This window comes from Rhinolophus hipposideros (genome assembly GCF_964194185.1).
Source record: "Rhinolophus hipposideros genome assembly, chromosome: 13".
Taxonomy (NCBI): Eukaryota; Metazoa; Chordata; class Mammalia; order Chiroptera; family Rhinolophidae; genus Rhinolophus; species Rhinolophus hipposideros.
This window is the reverse complement of record NC_138059.1, coordinates 55,569,904-55,595,180: the sequence shown is the minus strand read 5'-3', so window position 1 is coordinate 55,595,180 and position 25,277 is coordinate 55,569,904. Positions and strand designations below refer to the sequence as shown.

The 25,277-nt window shown below is 38.0% G+C and overlaps 3 protein-coding genes across 4 annotated transcripts in view; 2 read left to right on the top strand and 1 right to left on the bottom strand.

The window, feature by feature from the left end:
* SDCBP (syndecan binding protein) overlaps positions 1-13,197 on the bottom strand; it is a 33,548-nt gene extending 20,351 nt beyond the window's left edge. For both annotated transcript variants that reach the window (XM_081070654.1, XM_081070655.1), the window contains exon 1: positions 13,074-13,197. The gene's annotated coding sequence lies outside the window, so the exon portion shown is untranslated. The remainder of the gene's footprint in view (positions 1-13,073) is intronic.
* LOC308506759 (uncharacterized protein) lies at positions 12,019-15,246 on the top strand. Its single transcript, XM_081070656.1, has 2 exons — positions 12,019-13,234; positions 13,360-15,246. Exons 1-2 carry the CDS (start codon positions 12,990-12,992, stop codon positions 13,514-13,516), a joined length of 402 nt encoding a protein of 133 aa, XP_080926782.1. The 5' UTR covers positions 12,019-12,989; the 3' UTR covers positions 13,517-15,246.
* A 2,756-nt stretch (positions 15,247-18,002) lies between these two features.
* Positions 18,003-25,277, top strand: part of CYP7A1 (cytochrome P450 family 7 subfamily A member 1) — a gene marked incomplete at its 5' end in the record, with an annotated part of 46,309 nt that continues 39,034 nt past the window's right edge. The window contains one exon of the mRNA XM_081070239.1: positions 18,003-18,079. Coding sequence (XP_080926365.1) covers positions 18,003-18,079 — 77 coding nt within the window. The remainder of the gene's footprint in view (positions 18,080-25,277) is intronic.

The window sequence follows — 25,277 nt, the reverse complement described above, 5'->3', positions numbered from 1 at the left end:
CACGCTGCCACCAGCAAGGCATCCACCCCTGAGTAGCTCTCTCTGGCTACCCTCACAGGGCTTGCAGCCAGTGCCAAAGTGCAGCGCCTCCCTGTGAATGGCCTCCGCCAACACCCCAAAGGGAGGATTTCCAGTGAGTCTGGTATCTCAGCAACTTTACCATCCACTGAATGATGGCTGCACTCTTTCCAACAAGGCCTGGATCTTCCTGTGGTACTCTATCTCAAGCCCTAGGGTTAGCGGATGCTCTTCCTGTATTCACTATGATCACTGCACCGTACATCTGAAGCTGAATGATAATGAATGTAAACTGTAATTTTATATATATATACATATATATATATGTATATATATATATGTATATATATGTATATATATATATACTTACAAGAAGCGGAGTACAGCATCGGGAACAGAGACAGTGGAAATGTAATGGCTGTGTGCGATGTCAGAGGGATAGTGGATGGGAGGAGGGGGTTGACACAGTGTGAGGGATACAAATGATAAATGCCTAACTATTACATTGTTTTGTGCACCGGAAACTAGTAAGAAAATAAATTAAATTAAATTAAAAAGTCCTCTTTACTTCTTACTAGCCAATCCGTTTCTTCAACCATGTATAGTTTGTAATTCTGTACATTAAACTTTCACTGTTCAAACTACCATATGGCTTCTGTCTCTTGGCTGAATGTTGGTTGAATGCTGAACAGTAAGTTTTTTTTCAATTGACACACTTCACACATCATAAAATCCACTATTTTAAAGTAAACAATTAAATAGTTCTTCGTATATTCAGAGTTGTGCAACCATCCCTACCATCTAATATTAGAACATTTCATCAATCCCAAAAGAGACCCCCATGCCTACCCATTCTCCCTTCCTCCAGCTCCAGGCAGCTACGAATCTACTTTCTGTCTCTTGATTTGTCTATTCTGGACGTTTAATTTAGAATCACACAGTACGAGGTGTGATCAAAAATACAGTGAATGTTTAAATTAAAAAAATTATTATAGTAAAAGACACGTTGCCATTAATCCCCCTCAAAATACTGCTCCTAATTTTGAACACACTTATCCCATCGTTCTTGTCACTTTCTGAAGCAGTTCTGGAAGTTGTCTTTCGCGAGTGTCTTTAGTTGAGTTGTTGTGGCTGCCTCGACGTCCTGAATCATTTTGACTTGGGGAAGAGCCAGAAGTCACACGATGCCAGAGCCGGTGAATAAGGTGGATGAGGACACACCGTAATGTTTTTATTTGACAGAAATTGCCATATACCGGAAGTGATGTGTGACACAGCATTGTCATGATGGAGGATGATTTCCGGCACACTTTAAAACACACCTTGTCTCAACTGTAGCTCACACCCGACTGCACCCAACAAGCTGAAACTTGTCACACACTGTTACTAAGATTCAACGCACCACTTTCCATATTGAAGATCGCTGCCTTTCCATTGGATGGCACTCGGCAGCAGTATTCACTGTATTTGGGCATCACAATGGAAAGGGTCTGTGTCACACATTGCTTTTGGAATGGCAATTTCTGCCAAATAAAAACATTACGGTGTGTCCTCATCCACCTTATTCACTGGATCTGGCACCATGCGACTTCTGGCTCTTCCCCAAAGTCAAAATGACCATGAAAGGTAAACGTTTTGAATCGATTCAGGACATCGAGGCAGCCACGACAGCTCAACTAATGATACTCACAAAAAAAGACTTCCAGAACTTCTTCAGAAAGTGGCAAGAATGATGGGATAAGTGTGTTCAACGCGAGGGGGAGTATTTTGAGGGGGATCAATGCCAATGTGTCTTTTACTGTATTTTTTTTTAATTTAAATAGTCACCTTATTATTTGATCACACCTCATATTGTAGCTTTTTGTGTCTGGTTCCTTTCACACTCTAACACTTTCAGGCTCATCCATGTTGCAGCATGTACTACTGCTCCATTCTGAGTAACAACATTCCATTGTATGGATGTGTTTCATTTTGGGTATCCATTCATCATCAATCAATGACATTCTGAGTTGTTTTCACTTTTTGACTATTATGAATAATGCTGCTAATTATAGAAATAAACATTTACATACAAGTTTTGTGTAAACATATACGTTTAATTCACTTGGTATTCAGCTAATAGTATATCTCTTGGGCCATACAGTAACTCTATGTTTAACTTTTTAAGGAACTACCAAACTGGTTTCCAAAGTTCTTTACATGTTTACATTTTACATTCCCACACGCAACATACAAGGGAGGGTTCCAATTTCTCCATATCCTCACTCCAGAAGCGATGGAATTACAGAAGTAATTTCAGTTTAAAAGTTAAACATAATTGCAAAAACTGCAATTACTTTTGCACCAACCTAATATTATGTCTTTTTTATTACAGCCATCCTAATAGATGTAAACTGCCATCTCACCATAGTTCTGATTTATTTTTCTAATGACTAATGATACTGAACATCTTTTCATGTGTTTGTTGGCCATTTGTATATCTTCTTTGGTGAAATGTCTATTCAAATCCTTTGCCCATTTTATTTCTTTTTCTTGCCTAATTGCCTTGGGCTAGAACCTCCAACAAAATGTTGAACAGAAGTGGACTGACACAGTTTTTTAAAGGGAAAATGGGAAACGGTATTCCCCATTTAGTGAATGAAATGCAAATTCTTGAGAAAGCACAATCAAATATGGCTTAATTCTATTAATCCAGGAAAACAAAATGGAGTACCATTTCTGTCTCTTAATGGATTGGTTCCCTAGCAGCTTTTCTTTTAAATACATTTTATTTAAATGTTCAACCATTTTATCAATATCACAGACAAAATCATTTTAAATTCACTGGAACAAATGTTGACTGGCAATCTAGCACTATTTCTATTTTTAGTTCTGCCACTAGCTACCTACGAGATACCATTTTCCTCATGAGAAATGAACTGGATGAGTGGTTTATTTCAAATCTCAATGAATAGTTACCTAACTTTTCCCCCATAGAAGCTTTTCTTCAAACAAATATTAACTGAAGTTGTCTGAACAACTCTGAGGTCACTTATATGCCCACACACTCAGGCCGCAAAGAGAAATGGGCTTTTCAGATTTTTTAATAACAAGTATCACCCCAATTACCACTTTCTTAAAAATTTAGTTTCAGGTTTGCTCTAAGTATCTTGACCTTAATTAACTTTCACCATTCTTCTAAAATGTAAAGAATTCCTCAATGATTTTACCTCAAATTATTTTCTTAGCCTCGTTTCATCCAAGTTCTTTCCAAGGATTACAGTGTTCTAGCCACAAACTACTTGTTCTTTCCCACCCAAGTCAAGGGCTTCTGTGCCTCCATATCTTTAGAAAAACTGCTTCCTCTTTCTGGAATATGTCCTTTCAGGACTTCTCTATCAAAATCCTAGTCAAGAGCCACTTCTCTTTGATGACCTCAGTCTGATGTTATTTGTTTTTCTCAGTTCAGCAGTTTCACTCTGCCTTACATTAGCCAGTTTATGCTTATCTCTGTTACTTGAGATCTAGGACCACATTTAATTTCTTATTTATCTTCCCTGGTGCCTTATCCTGAAAGGAATCAAATGTTTATTAAATATTTTGACCAATGTTATCAAAATAATAGCAAACAAGGTATTTTTAAAACATTGAAAAATTCACATTCTCTTGCAGGTCTACAATTCTGAACACTGTCAAAAGCATTCCAGGAAAATAACACATTTTTATACTATTTTTCAGGAGAGTTCCATTAACTCATTTGTATATTATATTTAAATCTTTGACCTAATGCTATGTGTCAAAAATACTTAGCCCTTTTGAAGAACCACAAAGCTCTTCTTGAAAAATCCTTTCAATTATGGTTGGAATTTCAGAAGGACCCATAATGAGACTTACGGGGATCCTGAAAATTCTATTAAGTCAGTGTGAGAAATCTCATTTTACCCTCACTTAAAACTCCTATCAAACACTACTGTTGTACAAACGAGACTATAGAATTTGGTTTCTAGGCCCTCCCTTCAGCTGACTGAGTAATCAATAATAAGATACAGTTCCCACTGCTCCTGAGATCAGTCGGCAAAACATCTTGCCCTCTAGCACAGTTGGAGATCAACATTCCTGACTGTAACAGCTTCGTTTCATTGGTCTAATTCCTGGGGAAAAACTAATGCTCTCCAATTACCGCTAAACCAGGTTTGGCCCCTCTTAGCTCCCGGCAACCTCCTTGACTCTTCTCATACCTCATGAAAGGCCTCTAAACCTAATGCGTCCTTAGGCTTTAGAAAATAACCCTGGAATTAGTTTCTAGTGAGAAGTTCCTCAGTGTAGTAGTTTCAGAGTTCCTTTAGAACATCTAAAGATAAAAAATACCTGACTACTCTGCCTCACTATCAAGTTTCCCATCTGACCCTTCACCCGCTCGGGGCAATGTCCAGGAAACTTCCTTGGAGTCTTTGAATATGCACATCGGCTCCATAACGCAAATACTGTATGTGACATTTTGAAACATTTAATTTGCTTTCTGGATGCAACACTCTGATTAATGAAGTAGCAAACATACTAGTAAAGTTGTCCAGATAACATCAGCTGGAACAGCAATACTCATCATTTTCCGAGTTGCTGACCTCACTACTTTTCTCAAAGAACCCACTACAACCGGCCTCCCTTTTTAAAAATGATGGGTGATTGTTTAAGTAAAATAATGTGTGTTTGCTTAACCTAAACTGTTAAAAAGAAATCCTGGAATGATGAAAATTTAGTATTGCTCCAGTTTTTGTAGCTGCCACCCATGGGATACCTCTCGATTGCCTGGTTCCAAGTGGCCAGCAGGGCTTACATTCAAGGGTCCCATAGGACTGAAACTACCTGTCTGTGAAAGAGATCTATTAGCTTATCTTAACAGCTGTGGCCTGAGGGACCGTTTCCTAATTAAACACACATTTATGGGCGGACTACAATTCTCTCCAGAGACAGAGAGGCCAGTGGGTGCCACCTTTGTGCTCTCCCTCTGCCCTATCCCAGGTTGCCAGTGACTCCTAGAAAGGAGCTAGTGTACACGGCTGGCACACTGACCTTTGTGGCTGCCACCCATAGGGCACATCCCTGGTAGCAAGTAGGGCTTGTATTCATAGGTGCAACAGTACCAAATAAAGAAACAATTAACTGGGTATCATCCCAGGGCTCAGTACAAAGAGAACAAACAGAAAAGCACATCATCTACCGTCTTCCTCTAAAAGGCATATTTGCATCCTTTAAAAGCTGCAGCCTGAGAATCTGGCTTACATTCCAAGTGAGCGCAGGTGCTGACTAAGATTATCTCCTTTGGGACACTGACGGAGCTTGGTCCACCTTCAACCACTGGGAGCCACTACGAATAAAATAGTCTGCTGGGACAATTAAAAAGGTATGAGACAATGAAGAGAGAGGGCAGGGTTGAAAGGTAAGATTTATCTCCTACATGAAGCCAGTCATTCAAGACTAGGAGAGGTGGCTGTTTTATCTAATCATTGAAATCAACACAGAGTCATAGGAAAATGAGAAAATACAGGAATATGTTCCAACACAAAACCTCAGTAAAAGGTCTTAATGAAACCAAGGTAAGTGATTTACCTGATAAAGAGTTCAAAATAACTGTCATGAAGATTCTCACCAAGCTCAGTAGAACAATGAATGAACAAAGTGAGAATTTCAAAAGATGCAGAAAATATTAAAAAGTACCAAATAGAAGTCACAGAGCCGAAGAATACCATAACTTAACAGAAAAATACAATAGAGGGGTTCCACAGCAGACTAGATAAAGCAGAAGAAAGGATCAGTTAACTCAAAGACAGGGCAGTGGAATTCATCCAGTCAGAACAGCAAAAACATAATAATAAAAAAGAGTGAAGATAGTTTAATGGGCTCATGAGCCAACATCAAGCAGACCAACATTCGCATTGTAAGGGTCCCAGAAGGAGAAGGGACAGAAAACTTATTTGAAAAAATAATAGCTAAAAAAATAAATAAATAAAAAATAAAAATAAAAAATAAAAAATAATGGCCGAAAACTTCCCTAACCTGGAGAAGGAAACAGACATCCAGATCCAGGAAACCCAGGGAGTTCCAAAAATGATGAATTCAAAGAGAACCACACAAAGCACAAAGAAATATTATAATTAAAATGCCAAAGGTTAAAAACTGCCACCAAAAATACTTTACAGCTTGACAACAAAGCTGTCCAGAACTAAGAAAAGAGTTTTTCAGACCAATAAAAGTTAATGGATTTCATCACCACTAGACGAGCCTTACAAGAAACGTTAAAGGGACTTGTTTAAGCTAAAACAAAAGGGCTCTAATTAGCAACAGAAAAACATAAGTATAAATATCACTGGTAAAAGAAAGAGTATAGTAAAATTCATAATAATCTAATGTAAAGGAGGTAGATTAATCATTTATAAAGATAGCATGAACGATAAAAGACAAACGTAAAAACAACTATACAATTTATTAAGGAGTACACAAGACCAAAAAAATGTAAATTGTAACATCAAAGATAAAATGTGTGGCGAGGTATTAAAATGTAGAGACAAGGATGCTCGCTCTGGCACTTTTATTCAACATAGAATTAGAAGTTACAGCCAGGGCAATTAGGCAAGAAAAAGAAACCAAAGGCATCCAAATCAGAAAGTAAAACTATCTCCATTTGCAGGTGATATGATGTCATGTAGCTCTAGTCTAGAGACTCCACCAAAAAACTGTTAGAATAAATAAATTCAGTAAAGTCGATGGATGTTAACAAGTCTTACTGTTGTAATCATTTCTCATTATATGCAAATACTGAATCATGTTGTACACCTAAAACTAATTTGTTGTATGTCAATTATACCTGAATTTTAAAAATAAAGAAAAAATATAGTGTAAAAATTTTAAAAACCCCAAGTCCTAGCACCAACCTTGCCATCAACTTTCCAGGGTCTCAACTGAACATATGATATAGTAAATCAACAAATCTTTTCTGCAAAGCAAAAAAGACTAAGGACACATTTATTCTTTAAATATCTGCTACTACAAGCTATATTCCTCTAACTCTTCACCAGAAAAGGGCTTGAACATACTAGCTCCATAAATCATTTTCAGAGGAACCCAGCGTATCAAACTAGTGTTTAAATATAGGAGTAACCTAATTAGCTTCAATTAGTGTGAAAGAAAAATGGTACAAAACCTTTTTAGTTTACACAGGAAATAACTGAAATGCACACCAGGGCAATAACCTAAAGTTCTACCATACAGTAGCAAAGTAAAAACCACCTTAAGACCCTAAAACAGAGTTTCTTCAACTTTAAAGTCCATAATGATAATCTGGAAATCTTGTTAATAACACAGATTCCTGAGTCTTAGCACCAGAAACCGAAACCGTAAGTCTGGAGTAGGGTCCAAAAAACAGTATCATCAATGTCCAATGGACCCAATTTTAATGTTTTAGTTTCTTTCATCGGCAGTTTTATTTCATGAGTTTTATTCGTACAAAGAGATCTTACAAAGGAAAAAGAAAACGAAAAACCTTTAAATAAAGTAAAGTCATTCTACCTTACAAATATCACAAAGGTCCAACTGGACCCTTTTATAAATCTAAGATCCATATGGGATCTTAGTGAACTTACTTTTCCCATATCTTGAAACATTTTGCTATTTTATCAATCTAGGAATTATTTCATCATTAGTCATCAGTTATTCCCACCTAGGCTAAAAAGACTAAAATGACAAGAAGAACAAATAGTAGGATCACCTAGAATGATGATGCAATAGTGAAATAAATCATGACATTATGTCATCCTTCAGTTTGTATTGTCCAAAGTATTACATCCTCTTTCAAGAGTGTATAAAGTCTGGAGACACCATCTTTGTAGCCTTTTTTCTAAAAAGTAATCATTGAACATGGTAGAAAATTTGGAGTTTTAAAATCTTTCACCCATGATGGCAGAGAGAAGAAAACTGAAAGAGGAAGACATGTATTAGACAAATTAGAAGATGACAAGTAGCTACATTCTAGAGTCTTATGACAATAAACAAAAATTGATCATATTAGCAAAAAAGAAAACTGAGTTTTCACATAGTAATATCTTAATTGAAGTTCCTCAAACTAAAGAATCAATAGCTGAACAATACAGCAGTAATAAAAGAAATACGATTTTTCACTCAGTCATTCAGAAGGACTTTATCATGCACTATTTTGAAACAAGTTCCTGGATCTGTTTTATTTAAAGCATAGCACCATCTTCTTTCATCTTTTATATTTGTACACCAAAATTTACTTGGTGTGGTACATGGCCAAATGAAGCAGGTGTTTAAACAAGATGATTAGCAGAGAACAGTAGAGGTACTTTTAAAAATTCATTGCACTGATTATTCTATTTGATGTTTTTAAGAGTATGAATAAAAATTACTTGCAAATATATAATGTAGAAGATGGTCATCCTCCAAATAACATGAGCCATTAAAGTTTTCAAAAGCACTGCATTTTGACAATGCAAGTACAAAAATTGCTAGGTAGTAATGATAGGTTCTACTATTAGCAATTTATTTGAATTTAGACTCAGAACTGAATTTTGACAACCAAGTGCATAAAGAACCAAAAGTAATAAAAAGCTACAATATATTAGAGATGTATTTGAAATCTGGAACAATATTTATAAGACAAATATGTTCCAAATAAATGCATGACAGTTGAGCAATTAGTTGAACTCAAAGATGTTGCCCATTTCAGCTATATATACTTCAAAACCAGGAAAATTTAGAACAAAAATCTGGGTTTCTTATGGTCAAGCCATTATCAAATGTTCTCATTATCCCTTTATTTCCACTCATGCAAATTATTCATAAAGTGGCCTAAAATATAAAAATATAAAAATGTCCATTGGATTCCAATGGTAAATAGTGATGATCATGTTTTTTATAATGTACTGAGGATTAATAACCATTCCATATGGTTCATACATAGGGTCAAGGAACATGTACACTTTAATAAAGTCCTAAATAGTCTTTCAGAGCGATGTTTCTCAAACTTGGCTAATGATCGGATCAGAATTACCTGGGCACTGGTTAAAAATAGCTCCCAGTCTGACACCCATTTCATGGAAGAACTTAGAGACTCTTCTTTTTAACAAATATCCAGGGAGATTCTGATAATAGCCTCTAAGAAATATGGTCATATGAAGTCTATTCTAAGTAGAATAATTTCTTCTTAGCTAAAAGATTCCACTTCATATCTACTCGACTGGCAAAAACCCAACAACACCCTCTGAGAGTAAGGCTTTGAGAAACACTCATACGTTACTACTGAAATATTAAACTAGTACAATTTCTATAAAGCAATTACATGCCGATACCCTTCAACCCAGCAACACCACTTCAAATCTTTAGTCTACAAATATATTTGTACATAGAAAGTGATATATGTAAAAGTTCATTCACTTAAACACCAACTGTAACAGCAAAACACTTGAAACAAGGAAGAAAATTCTATATACACTAATATTGAAAGAGGTTCAAAATATTATCATTAACTGTAAAAACAAAGCATGATTTAGAACAGTACAAGTATGCTAACATTTGTGTTAAAAGGAGGGGAACTTAAGGAAATAGAAAAGGAAGTACAAAAATAAAAAACCCAAAGGTAGCAGAACACACACAAAAAAACAAAAAACCCAAAGGTAGCAGAAGTAAGGAAATAACAAAGATTAAAACAAAGATAAATAAACTAGAGAATAGAAAAAATAGAGAAAAATCAATGAAACTAAAGTAAATTCTTTTAAAGAGCAACAAAATGGCAAAACTTTATTTTAGCTACATGAAATAAGAAATAAAGAAAAAACTAGAAATACTAAAACCAGAAATGAAAGTGGAAAATTTACCAAGGATTCTATAGAAATAAAAAGGATTATGAGAGTACCAGGACCTGTATTACCAAAAAGTAACCTAGATGAAATGGACAAATTCCTACAAACACAAAATCTACCAAAACTAAATCACAAAGAAATAGAAAATCTGAATAGACCTATAACTTGTAAAAAGAATGAATCAGTTTCAATCTCCTAACAACGATACAAAAGATACTATCAACAGAGTAAAAAGGCAAACCACAGAATGAGAAAAAATATTTGCAAATCATATATCTGATAAGGGATTAATATCCAGAATATATAGAGAACTCCCAAAATTCAGCGGCAACAACAAAAAAACAAAATTGCCAAAGAACATGAATAAACATTTCTCCAAAAATGCACTAATGGCCAATAATAATAAGCACATGACAAGATGCTCAACATCACCAATCATTATGGAAATGCAAATCAAAACTAAGAGATACCACCTTATATCCACAAGGACAGTTACTGTTAAAAAAAAAGAAAAGAAAGAAAGAAAATAGGTACTGGTGAGAAACTAGAACCCTCGTGCACTCTTGGTGGGAATGTAAAAGGCTATAGCCACCTCAGAAAACAATATGGCAGTTCCTCAAAAAATTAAAAATAGAATTACCATATGATCTAGCAATTCCACTTCTGGGCATATACATAAAACAATTGAAAACTGGGTCTGAAGAGATTATTTGTACACCTACATTCATAGCAGCATTATTCACGATTGCTCAAACATGAAAGCAATCCAAGTGTCCATGGACAAATGAATGGATAAGCAAAATGCTCTATGTACCAGGGATGACAAAAAAATGTATACAAGTGGACACTTTGGTAAACTTTGCTCAATCAGCAGTTCACCATAATCAGAAGTGTCTGGACGCTGATGGTAACCACTTTGAGCACCTCTTGTAATTGCAGAAGTCAAACGTGACTTGTATTCACCTTTTGTTACCTGTATATATTGAGTGTTACAATTTTAATAGTTTTCTTTTCTTAAAATGTGTATACATTTTTTGGCACCCTTTGTATATACAATGGAATATTATTCAGCCTTAAAATGGAAGAAAATTCTGCAATATACTACAACATAGATGAACCTTGAGGACATCACAGTCAGTGAAAGAAGCCAATCACAGAAAGACAAATAATGTATGATTCCACTTAGTCAACATCATAAAGACACAAAGTAGAATGGTAATTGCCAAGAGCCATGGGGAGGAAAGAATGGGGAGTTACTGTTTAATGGGTATAGTTCCAATTTTAAAGATGAAAGGAGTTCTGGGGATGGATGGTAGTGCTGATGGTTGCGCGTCTATGCGCTTAACACCACTGAACTGTACAGTTAAAATGGTTAAAATGGGAAACTAATTTACATTATGTGTATTTTACCTCAACAAAAAGAGTGGAAAAAAGAAAAGGATGGAAATATATTTATACATGTTTGTTTGTATAGGTATAAAATACCCCCAGATGGATACCTAAGAAATGTAAAACAGCTGGCTCCTACTACAAGGGAATATAGTTGGCTGGAGAACCTAGAAGGAAGGAAGACTATACCATATACCTTTTTTACTGCTTAAATTTTGAACCATGTTACTGGTTACTTCCTCAAAATCTACATAAATATACAAAACAAATGTTTGCAGCACTGAGAAAGAAATTAGTAAGTGCTAATGTAACTATTACTAGATGTAGGAATTATTTTTAAAAGTTGTTTGAGGGATCTTTCTTTTTAGAAAGATCCGGCAAAACAGGAAAAAAATAGTTGAGTCATGCTCAATTTAAGGAAGTGTTTATTGACTACTTCATTCGAATGCCACTATTAGTAAATTCTTCCTCTTTGCGTCATGATTTTTATATCCTTTCTCATAATGCACAAACATAACTAAAAATTAATGTTGCCAAAGTTATATTTAGATTAACGTATTATAGTAACTACTTCCTGAACCTTTTAGAAGACATTTCACTTCTTTATTTTTATTCTGTGGCACAAACCATTGGATCTATCATTTGTATCAACGTACCATTTAAAACATAAAAGTTTGTAGAACAAACTTTTGGTAAGTTGGTAACAGAAAATAAACTTTTAAATTTTTTTTTTATTTTTTATTTTTTTTTTTTACCGTTTGCCCTCAACCACAAATAGAAAAACTAACGACTGGACAAATTTGAGTTTAATCACTTAATATATATCTGAGATAAAGCTAACAGCATGCAGCTGTTTTTCAGTGTAATTTTCCTTTTTAATCGATTGTTTTCTTCTTTGAAGCAAGTTCATGTTAAGAGTTTAGTAAACCAAGTGTACTCTCTGAGTAATGGCCTTACATAAGGGACATGGAAAAAATAACAGTAAATGTGCATGCAGACAACAGATAAAGACTAGAGAAACCTAGAAATTCCTTTCAAAAAATGGCACGTTAGAAAACTCCATGATTAAATAATTCCACTTTAGTGAAAAAGAAAACTTTACGTCCATATGCCTTCACTTGTCCCATTACCACCAGGAAATCCTGAAATGAAAGCTGAGTCATGAGATCTCAAGGGATATTTCCCCCTGAACACACCCTACTGGAAACGTTTTTCCCTCTCCTTCAGTGTCTCCAGACACAGGCCCGCAGAACAATCCCCTCCCCCCACGCCCCCTTCCAGAAAGTCCAGGCTTCGCCCACGCAACAAACAACCCCTCCTCCCACCAAATCCGGGACGTTCCGGTGGTGCCACCAAGGAAGCTGATTAAGTACAACCCCAAGGAATGCGGAGGGTCGCTGAACCGTAGCCAGCGGGCTCGTCCTTCACGGCTCTCTGAGGATCGCAGCCAGAGGAACAAAAAGCGCTGACAAGGACCGGACGGAGACAGAGTCCCGGAGCTGAGGCGGGGCTGACGGCGGCGCCGCGGGCCCGGCCTCAGGGCTCTGTCCCAGCCCCGGCCCGCGGGGGACCACGAAACCCGCCGGGGCGCAGGCAGCACAGCGCGCCGCTCAGGCTGACTTGCACCCCGGGCCCGGGGGGCGCACGCGGGGCGCGGAACCCACTGAGGAGAGGACGTGGCCGCCGGCACCTCCCGAAACCCGTAGAAACCGAGACGTTCTCCGCTTAGGGATGCAGGGTCCCCGCGCCCCCGCTGCTCGTCCCCGCGCCCCGGACGCAGCCTGGGCGTCCCCCTCTCTCCTCAGGGATGCTTACCTAGCCGCAGAGACCAGCTCGCTGCCACCGCCGCCCCGGGTCACTGGCACGGACTTCCGAGACCCGAAGGGAGGAAAGCGGCGGGCGCGCGAAGACCGCCCCCGAGTCGCGTCACGGGACCGCCCCCGCCGTCCACCCGCGCAGGCGCGATGCCCAGTCAGGTGACCCGTCCCTATGGTAACAGGGCAGCGGTGTGGTAACGGTGACGGGGCCGGGTGCGGGACTGAAGAATGTAGAGCCGCCCACGCTGACAGCGGTGTGCTCACCACCTTCTCCACCCTCTCAGGAGTTCCTGCGCAAGGGCCCGGTGCCACCTGCTCGCTGCTGAGTTCGTGGCGCGTGGTCACGTGGTACCCATCGCTTCCGACACAAAGAGAGTCCAGGGAGCCTATCGTTCGGAGATTTCCTACCCCAGCTTTGGACTTCACCACTGTGGTCACTAACCTCTTCACCCACAGGCTCAGAAACGTTCCTCCCACTAACCTTTTTCAGCTCCTGCCGTCTTTGTGTTACAACTTATTTCTTTGACTTTCATTACTCTTTGTCCATCTGAACTAAAGTTCATTGGCTGTTGAAGGTTGTGTAGTCCTGCACAAAATTTCTGTATCCTAATATAAAAACTGAAAACCTGTATTTCTTCAGGGCTAACTATGTTCCAGGCACTGTCCTAAGAACTTGATGTATATAGTATTATTTGGTCCTTACATCAATCTATAAAATAGATAACATCTGCATAAGCATACAAAGAAACCGAGGCACACTTTTCCTAAGTTACCTAAGTTTACCATAGTTACCACGGAGTAACATAGAATACGAAATAGCATTAACTTAGAAGCATTTTATGTCTAGCTGTCATTTAGGGCCACAATAAACTGGTAAAACTAATAAAAATCTGAGCAGAAAAGAGATGACAAGTAAATGAGATGAACACTTTGCCCTTAGAGAATTTATGGTCTAGTTGATAAAATAGACATTTAAAGATAATTACACACTAGATTGGGAAGGAAGAAATAAAATGGTTTTTGTTCGCAGGTGGCATGATTATGTACACAATCCCAAAGAATTGGGCCCTCCCCCCCCAAAAAAAACCTAAAAGTAATACACAAGTACAGCAAGTTTGCATGGTACAAGTTTAATATATATAAAACTATTATTGCTTTTTGTATGCTAGCAGTGAATAATTAGAATTTGAAATTAAAGAAACAATATCATTTATATTAATGCAAAAAAGTGAAATACTTAGGTATAAATCTAACAAAATGTGTACACGATTTATATGAGTAAAACTAAAATTCTGATGAAATAAAAGATCCAAGTCAATGGAAATATATTCCATGTTCACAGATAGTAAGATTCAATGTTGTCAAGATGTCAGTTCTTCTCAACTTGATAGCCTCAATCAAAATCCTAGTAAGTTATTTTTTTATATCAACAAAAATCCCAGAAGAGCCAACATAATATCGAAGAAGAGAAGCAAGTCACAGGCCTAATAGTGCCCTACATCATTAAGCTATCGTAATCATGACAATGTGGTATTAGCAAAAGACTGGATAAACAGATGAATGAAACAGAATACAGAGACAAGAAATAGAATACAGAGCCCAGAAATAGACTCACACAAATTCTCACCCAGTGGATCTTTGGATCAAAGGAGCAAAGATGGACAAAGGATAATCTTTTCAACAAATGGTGCTGGAACACCTGGGCTTCTACCAAAAAACAGAGAAAAAAATCTGTGGGAATGAATAAATTTGTAGTTCTGTTGGACAGAAGTGCAGATACATGAGGACCCCACTTGAGGATCCTGTCTAAAATGGAAGCTGTCTTGTTAGACATCTTGTCTATAACTTGTGGTATCTGACGCTAACTCTGGGTTGTTAGTACCAGAATTGAATTGAATTATAGAACACCCAGTTGGTGTCAAATAATTGTTGATGGGATTGAACACATCGTATAACACCAAGAGTGAACCCTGATGTAAACTATGGACTTCAGTTTATAATAGTGTATCAATATTGGTTCATCGATTGCAACAAATGTACAACATAAATTCAAGATGTTAAGAATAGGGTAAACTGTGTTTACGGAAATGGAAGTACAAGAGAACTCACTGCACTATTTGCTCAATTTTTCCATAAACCTAAAACTTCTTAAAAAATAAAGTCTATTAATTAAAAATATAATAATTACACAAATAGAATTGTGATGGGTGTTTGAAGAAAAAGTTCAGGGGACTATGGAAAGATATCACAAGGGAACCAAAATTAGTTCAGGAGTTCAAGGAAGACATCCTTGAAGATAGGCTTTTAAGTTGAAGAGTAAGCATTAGCTAAGTAACAAAGGGAGGAAACGTTTCAGGCAGAGAATGAACGCAAAAGCATTGTGGTTGAGCAAACGCAAAAGCATGGTGGTTGAGTTGAAACTTAATGCATTTCAAGAATTGAAAGGCCATTTTGGCGAGAACACAATAGTAAGGAGAAGGAATGGCATGAGACAAAGCTACAGAAATAGGCAGGGCTCTACAGAAGTTACTGAAAAGAATAACATGATTAGATTTACATTTTAAATGTTTACCCTAGTTACTGCTTGGAGGATGAATTGAATGTGTGGATCGGTTTAGGAGACTACTACAGTGAAAATGGAGAAAATCAGAAAAATCCAAACATTAGGGTAAAGAATCAGGAAGGCTTCATGGTTGGTGTGATTGAATTAAATACAGGGAAGTTCCTAAGATAAGTACCAGGTGTCTGGCATGAGCAGGTAGGTGGACGTTGACACACTTGTTAATGTGCGGTACACTAAGATTTGCAGATGTAGGAGATGGGAAGATTAGAAGATTGTTTTTGGATTTGTTAAATTTGAAGTGCCACGTGAGTTATCAGGTGTAGTAGGCTGAATAATGGCCCTGCAAATATGCCCATGTCCTAATCTCCAAAACCTGTAAATATGTCACCTTACATGATAAAAGGGACTTTCCAGATGTGATTAGGTTAAGTATTTTGTGACTGGACAATTGCTCTGGATTATCCAGTTGGGCATGATAGAGTCTACAACAGAAAAGGAGAGGGGTTAGGGGAGGGGAGGAGGGAAGTAGAAGCTATTAATAGAAGACCGCAGTTAGTAGCAGAAGCTGTAAGGAAGAAAGCAGAGATTGAAGTTATGTGGCCACGAGCCAAAGAATGTATCACAGGCTTTTTCAGTGGCTGAGCCTTACAGGCAGCCAGCAGGGTGCAGCAGGCCTTGGGGTACCCTGTGCCTTTAGCTGAGTGGCCCAACGCCCAGTACTGATGGTAGCTGGCCGCGGTTTGGGGCGTGGCCTGTACCATGCACCTCCAGGTCCAGTACAGGCAGCTACCAATTGTGGATCACTCTGTAGCTCCTACCAGTAGCCCCAGCCTGGTCACAGGCAGCGGTAGACTTTGGCCTGCATGGGAACCCCTCCCAAGAGGCCGCAGAACAAACACAACAGAACCATTCACTGCTAGTTGGAAAAGATGAGGAGTAGATTCTCCTCCGGAAACTCCAAAAAAAAAACAGCCCTGTCCACATCTTGATCTGCAGAATCACCGTGATGTGTCCATCACCTATGGCTGTAGCAAACTAAACCCACACCCTAGTGAATGAAGGGAGTGTGAGTGGAAATCTATACACTGAATACTCCTGGTCCCTTTTCTCTGTCTGTCCATTGACGACAAGGATGCTCACAGTCAGGCTTGTAGACTGAAAGGCAGTAAACTGAAAGATACTTCTCTAGAGAAACTCAAGAGAAAAGATCTGAAGATAATGACAGTTGACCTAATCACCCTATAACAAAGCCTCCTTAGTAACATGCTCATCTTTGTTTTTATTTTTATTTTTGTTATTTTTTGTTTTTCAATTACAGTTGACGGTCAATATTATTTTTTGTTAGGTTCGGGTGTACAGCATAGTGGTTAGTCATTTATATAATTTATGAAGTGATCCCCCTAATGAGTCTAGTATCCACTTGGATACTAGTTACTACTAGTTACTACTCTCCACTTGGATACTAGTTAGTACATACATAGTTATTATGTATTATAATTGATTATATTATTATTGTGTATTATTATTGACTATATTTCCTGTGCTGTACTTTACATCCCTATGACTATTTTGTAGCTACTTAATCCCTTTGTACTTCTTAACCCCTTCACCTTTTTCATCCAGCCCCCCAATTCCCCTCCCATCTGGCAACTATCAATTTGTTCTCTGTATCTATGAATCTGTTTTTGTTTTGTTTGTTCGTTTATTTTGTTCTTTTAGATTCCACATATAAGTGAAATCATATGGTATTTATTTTTCTCTGTCTGATTTATTTTACTTAGCAGAGTTTTCTCCTGTACTTTCATTTGGGACGTGTTTATTTGTCTCCTCATTTTGGCTGCCTCTCTGTATTAGATAGATCTGAAACATCTCCCAGTCTTGGTAAGGTGGCCTTATGTAACAGGGACCCAGTGGTGCAGTTTCCCTGATCACCTGAGCTGGCTGCTCCAGGTGTGTCCCTTGTTTGGGTTGTGTGTGCCCTCCTGTTGTACTTGGGTCTTAGTTGCGATTGGCACATCAATGGGTGGGGATGACCCTCAGGCTGACAAGCTGGCCATGAGGATTGGCAATGACTACAGCATGTGATCTGCTGTGCGGGAGAACTGATCCGATGGAGTGCAATTCACTCCCGCAGGCTCTGGTGCCTGCCTAGACCACCATATGGGCTTGCTGCTTGTGGAGCTAGTCGGGTAGTGCTGTGGTCTGACACAGGTGATTCTGTGGTCAGAACCAGGTGTGTTGGTTCTGGAGCCTCTTGGGAGGGGTTCCCATGCAGGCGAAAGTCCACTGCTGCCTGTGACCAGGCCGGGGCTACAGAGTAATCCACAATTGGTAGTGCCTGTGCTGCACCTGTGCTGGAGGTGCATGGGAGAGGCCACGCTGCAAACCGAGGCCAGCTACCATCGGTACCGGGCCTGGGGCCACTCTGCAAAAGGCACAGGGTACCTGAAGGTCTGCAGCATCCTGCTGGCTACCTGTAAGGCTCAGCCACTGAAAGAGCCGGTGGCACAAAAATAGATCCACACATATGAATACACTCTAATAATTACTATGTAAGGTACAACTAACCGTAAAATTATATTAATTTTCTTTTTATTAGAGAATTAAATATTAAAATCTCTTTAATATTCCAATGTATGTCTAAAGTACATCAATTTTATTTAAAAGGATACCTCCTTGGATAGTTTCCTAGTTTATAACGTTATTATGGTAGGAGTAAAGATGAGAATAAGTACATTTTCACTTAATTTTTCAGAACTGAGAATTTTGTCTTTTTAAGCTAACTGAAATATTACCAGTGAATGGTACTATTGTAATTAGCATTGTTGTTATTTCTAAAGATTTAATTTTACCACAAAAACAACAAAAACAGTCTGTCACTTGCAAGTAACTTGCTCTATTCAATTATGTAACTTCCTCTTCATTTGTAAAATCTCAGCCACATGACAAACCAGACTTCCCTAAACTTCTTATAATGTTAGCTTGTATTCCGAAACACATTTTTCTCCTCAGGGTTTTATATCAGCAAGAATGATATAAACAATGTTTATATCATTCATAAACAATGTTTTGTTGAACAATGAAATTACTACTTAAAATAACCCACAGCTGACTTTCCTGGAACCAGTGTGTTTACGTTCATTCTAGGGAATCACACTTAAAGGAGAATATGCTCCGGGAAAAATAATGTACTGAAAATTATATTTTGTCAATTCAATAATTTTTTTTGAAGATTTTATTGGGGAAGGGGAGCAGGACTTTATTGGGGAACAGTGTGTATTTTTCCAGGATTTTTTCCAAGTTGTTGTCCTTTCAATCTTAGTTGTGGATGGTGCTGTTCAGCTTCAAGTTGTTGTCATTTTAGTCTTAATTGTGGAGGGCGCAGCTCAGCTCCAGGTCTAGTTGCCATTGCTTGTTGTAGGGGGCGCAGCCCACCATCCTTTGTGGGAGTCGAACCTGCAACCTTGTGGTTGAGAGGACGTACCCCAACCAACTGAACCACCCGGGAACTCACTGGCAGCTCAGCTCAAAGTGCTGTGTTCAATCATTAGTTGCAGGGGGCGCAGCCCACCATCCCTTGCGGGAGTCGAGGAATCAAACCAGCAACCTTGTGGTTGAGAGCCCACTGGCCCATGTGGGAATCGAACCGGTAGCCTTCGGAGTTAGGAGCATGGAGCTCCAACCGCCCGAGCCACCGGGCTGGCCCAATAATTTTTTAAATACATAAGGTGTGCTCCTTATTTAAAAAGAACATTGAAACAAATCATTTTGTAAAGCCTAGACACTTGTGAAAAATTAATACTAATTCTTTAATAAATATCACTTTTTCTGTTTGGGTATGTATGGCTGATTATTTTATAACAGAACATTCTTGTGTAAATAATAATAGTCGTTGTTTGTTGCTAAATTACCATTTTCCCAGGTATTTACAATGTTTACAAAGCTACTTTTAAAGTTCTTCCATCATAGATGATTTTACCACAGTGAAGTGGTCATCTCTACTAAAAATTCCGTCACAATCATGAGCCATGTCTCTGACAGGTGGTAAAAATATGGTGGGTTGACATACCAATAAGTTAAACATAGCTTGTGAATATAAATTTAATTAATTTATAGTATGGTGTTTGACCCCCCCTTTCAAAGGTGTATGTTGAATTCTGTTTTCCTAAAAAATTTAAATGAATTTTAACATATTTAGAAATTCTTTTCTTCCACAAAATAGAAATATTTTGTGGGCTTGCAGAAAAATTTTAAAGCAAAGGTAAAGTGACTAATACCTTAAAAAGAAAATAAAATGAAAGGCGTTTGTCAATTGTAACTCAATTGTCAATTGAGTTATTTGTATTGTTTCAAGGCTCTATTTTCTCCCTTCTTGCACTGTCCATGATGAATAATACTTAACAAGGAGAGACATTTAAATATGTTAGCCCACTTGATGCAGAATTCCTCCAACAAAAAATATAAAGATGTGATAATACAAGAATTTACTATAGTAGAATTGAACTAGCCATGTTTGTAAAAGGATACAACTCTTTCTACATCAGTGTTCAGAACAATTGCTATAGTTAGCATTCGCTAACTGCAATAGTTTGTGGCCATTTTATTTAATTTTTAATAATATCTGGAATATTTAAAAGCATCTGGGTTCTATTAAGAAAGCAAAATCATTGAAGTCTTTGAATACACCCACATTCCACAGGAGATGTACCATTGACGTTTGGGTTGCCCTGGGTTCCATCATTTATTGGCTGGTGTTTCTCTACCACACAGGACAGTACTCTTTCAGTATGATAAAAATTATATTTGTTTTTTAACTGTGGAATTCTATTTGGGATTCCTCCCTAAGTTATGAATACACACACCCTTAAGAAGGATGCCAAATGGTCTGTTCCAAGTTACACGTGGCCAAAAATGTTCCAGATGTTCAGAATCAACCATATTAGTTGTATTTACACAGCCAGGAAAATGCATAATTTCTGAATTGTATTCAAATAGAAAATTATTATAGCTACTTTCATCCATTTAGTTTCTTGTGTGTGGATAATGGGGTGGTTATATTAATTTGACCTTTGGATCCCACCCTTATCCTTCAGCTCTTGTTATCATCCTTACCATGTAATTTTACATGTAAGGAGAAGTGGTCTTTTCTTTGCTTTTCTTCCCTGATATTTCTTCTGTATTAATCATTCCTTCATCTTATAGAAACTTCCTGATGGCTGGGGCTATGCTTTAAATGGTCTTTGATGCCTGGCACGATGCCTGAGGAACAGAACAGATTTCTAGAATTCTAGATATATTGTATTTTCCTGTTTCGAGGATCCATGTTTTCTAAATTTTAACAACTCAGAACTTAAGATTTCTGTAATAATCAATGTCAATAGAGTATGTCAACTACCAGGCCAAAGAGTAAGTTGAGAAAGTTTTCTTTGCCTGCTCACTTGTCCTCTGTAGTCATGCTCAAAATGTACCCCTTGAACAGATTGCCACTTAGTTGCATTATTTGCATTCATAGCATTCTAACTTAAATTTTTAACTTAAGTTTGGGTTCCTTGTTGTCACTGAAGATGTCTTCAAAAAGATTACACAGTGAAGTAACTCAGAATCACTAGGTAAGAAGCAGATCGCCCAGACAATTAAAGACAACAAAACGAGGCCAGAAAGAGATGGGATTTCCTTATTTCACCTGCACATTTTTTGGGAGGTCTACTTCCTCTCTAAGGATTAGCCTCTTCTCCAGTGACTGGCTTTATGACGGCCCACCCTCTGCAAAGGAGGCCTACATCACAATCAACCTAACGTCTGCTAAAGACATGTATAAAAGGATCTTTCAGGTGCAAGATCTGGGCTGGACATACAGAATTGGGTGCAACAGTTGTATCATTGTTATTTGAAGCCTAAGGTCTGGATAAGGATACTCAGGAAGAACAACAAGGACAATCAGAATTTTACGTCTATGGGAGAGGTGTAGAGATGGGACATTCTGACCAAGATTTTGGGAGGCAGAGCAGCCCTCTGAGCTATGCCACCAGCACAAAAGCAGGAAGGATTCCATGTGCTTAGTAGAAGTGAATATCCTACTAAAAGTTATTCCTGGAACTCTTGAAAAGTAATGGAATAACATCCATTTTTTTAGTCTTAAATCCTAAGAGCCAATGTGGAATGTCTGATCCATTCTACAAAGTGGGAGGTGCAGGCGCTGTCATATTTCTTGTTTCTCAAATCAAGTTAGAGCTGGCTCTCTATGGTTATACCTAATTCTTCCTGGTGTCCCCAAAAGAGCTATAAAATACTTCTGCGTGTTTCTTTTCAGTACTCTCAAGCATATCCCCTCAGTTCCATGTCCCCAGAACTTCCCTTCCAGTGCTCCATCTGAGCAATTTGTTCTTCTGGCGGCCGCAGAGCTATTTTCTGGGACTTTCTGTCATCATCATCATGTTGAGTCCCTGACTCCTACATCCCTTCATTCACGCTTTCGTTTTGGAAAAGCACATCCTCTAGTAGCTTCCGAAAAAAGGAGCATGAAAGGTAAAGTGTTTAAGGCTTCACATTTTTAAAGATTTTTATTCAAGATGATAAAAGAAAATAAAATTATGGAAAGAAGGAGGTTGAAAAACCAACTTGGACTGAAAAATTGGTGCTAAGATGTAAAAGAGAAGTATTTTATCAGTTACAGTTTGCTGCAAAGCTATTATTGTTTTCTTAGTACAGGCAGTTCTTTATAAAACCACATATGCATTCATTTAAAGCTTTGCATTCTACAAAAGCATACACTAAAAATAACAGGGCATATGGAATAAATAAGATTAGGGGCACACTGCACTGCCCAAGTTCATAACAAGAGCACCAACAAAAACAATAAACATCTATTAAAAAAAAGTAGTTCAGTTACTCTCTACTAGCAGTCTTTGACCTTGGGCTTACACTTTGTTCTTTGAGATACCAGGGCGTTTGCTTCCAAGAGAAAGGATTTATCAAAATTAAAAATCTGATTTAGGAACTTTCATCACATTTTTTTAAGCACAGAAGGGAATATTTTTGCAACTTCCTTATCTGTCTTCACAGCTTCACCAGATGGCTTATGTCAGGGAAATGCAGAGTTTGAAACCGCTAACCCAGCCCTTCCTTTTACGAAAGGATCTCTTTCTTAAGATGTTCATATGTTGTGAAGTTTTGTTTAATTGTGGAGAAAGTTTGCTCCTGATTTCTTGGAAATCACATGCTGGGAAAAATTGTGTATGATGCAAAGCAATTTCAGCATTATTACTCTGATATCGTCTCCCATCTACCAGTTGTGTATGAGCTAATTCACATTGCCGAAATACAAGTCATAGCAAAACAGACCACACGTTTTTGTTTTTTGAGAGATGTCAAGGAATACACCACCCTTAGAATCCTACCGCTGCTTTCATTTGCTTTTTCCCCATTTTTCCTCAAACTTCTCTGTATATTTCTTTTCTCTTTTCTTCACAAGCAAGAAAAAATAATGCTTGATTTAGTTAAGATTATGTTCAGCTGCACACAGAAACCCAAGATCAAGTTGTCTAAACATGATAGACATTAATTCTTCTCACATAAAATAAATCCAGAAGGAAGATCATCTCATGATGTAAAATTCCTGCTCTGCTCCACCCATCACATCCACATTCCAAACAGCAGGAAGGAGGAAGAGCAGATGGGACAAAAGGCACATGCCCACCTCTTTTCATGAAGCTTTCTAAGAAGCTTCAGAGGACATATACATTACATCTCATTGGCCATATCTAGTTGCAGAAGGGTGTAAGAAATATTGTCTTGTGGCCAAACACATTTCCCAGGGTTCTGTTAATAAAGAAGGGAGAATGGATATTGTGAAGCAATGAGTATACTTTGCCACAATATTATTTCAAAATATTTAATATGTATTGAGCATTTTTAATATGCTATAAATTGTCAGAGAGAGTTGTTAGGATATTTGGCAGAATTATTCATGGGGACTTGGATACAGAGCAGGTACACTTACTCTTCTTCCTCTCTTTCCTCCCACGTGGACAGAGGGCAGTCACTATCATCTCACAGGCAAAACAGTGAATGTGGAACTGGTTTAGGATAAGCCAGAAATTGCTTCAGCTGACTGATTTCTGGACAAACTGAAAGGCAGTCAAAGAAAAGCCAGGTAAGGGTATATCATTGCATCAGTCTTGAAAAAATTGTTTGAAGATATGTATATTCAAGCAAATTCAACAATGACTCTGAAAATGAGGGATACATATGTAGGATATAAAAAATAGTGCTGATAGCAACAACTTTTCAAGGCTGGGCTTCCATGTATACGTATTTTGGATAAGAGACTTTTGCCTCTACTGATAAGTGGTATGACTTATAACTACCTCATTAAATCCTTATATTTAGGGAAGACTGAATGGGTACTGGCCTCCTCTTATATGGTGGCCTATATGTGGAGAAACAGTCAAGGATTCTAATTATTTAAAATGCCCAGGAATATGTCTGGGAAGTATCTGTGGGAAGAGTGAGATTTATGGGAGCAAACCCAACTATAGGGAAGTGATCAAATCCTTCTTTGACATAATTGATAAGAGTATTCAATGTCTTCAAACAAATAATACTGATAATTGGTGTCTATCTATTAGACATAATTGCTGTCTACCTATTAAAATAATGTCTAGACAACTGGTGTATAGACAAAATGGGAAAGTATACCAGAATACATCCAACAGTATTCAAGTATAAATTAAATATTTCTATCAGCAAGGCATAATATCCACTAAACGCTCACTGATGCTTCTCCAAGTGATAGAATCTGTAAAGAAATTATTCTTTCTCAACTTTTTTTTGTGCTATGTAATAGGAATACCATGTGGAGACATTTCATTGCAGCCAATCATTAAAAATTCGGTGGACTAGAGAAACATGCAAAACACGAATAAGAAAGCTTAGAAAACAATAAAGTTTGACCTGGCTGTAGGTGGGGACTGAAAAAAATCTTTGTGCAGGGTTGCAGCTGTGCATAGCTCACAGTGCAATGTGTTGGAGAGTCAACATTTAACTATCTCTATGGGTTAAGAGGTAGTTAACACCTGTGCCTAATCAATAGCTGTTGTGGACCAGGTATAGATAACCAGTGGCATGATGAAGCATGTTCAAATAAATTAGAAAGTAAGGTTTCATAATGAATCAGGGCATGCTAAATATATATGTCACATACGAAGAAGAATTGATAAAAACTTAAAATTTAAATAATCGTTATCAGTTTAAAGCCAAAATAAAAAAATGTTAGTGTCGTGTGGGGGACCCTGCTCGCTGCGCCATTTGTCGTGTGAGGTGGCCTGTGGGGATTCTGGTCCCGCTCCCCACATAAGAACACAGGGTATGGCTAGGCCAAAAAGGAACACCCATGGAGCCATAGATAGGGGAGTTATACCACTATAGTCTCACTGGAGGCTGGATCCACACGACCTGCAAGAAGCTACAAGAACAACTACAAGAAGCGGAGTACAGCATTAGGAAGAGACAGTGGAAATGTAATAGCTGTGTGAGATGTCAGAGGGGTAGTAGAGGAGGGTGGAGGGTTGTCACTGTGTGAGGGATATAAATGATGAATGTCTATTGTTTTGTGCACCTGAAACTAATAAAAAAAAGTTT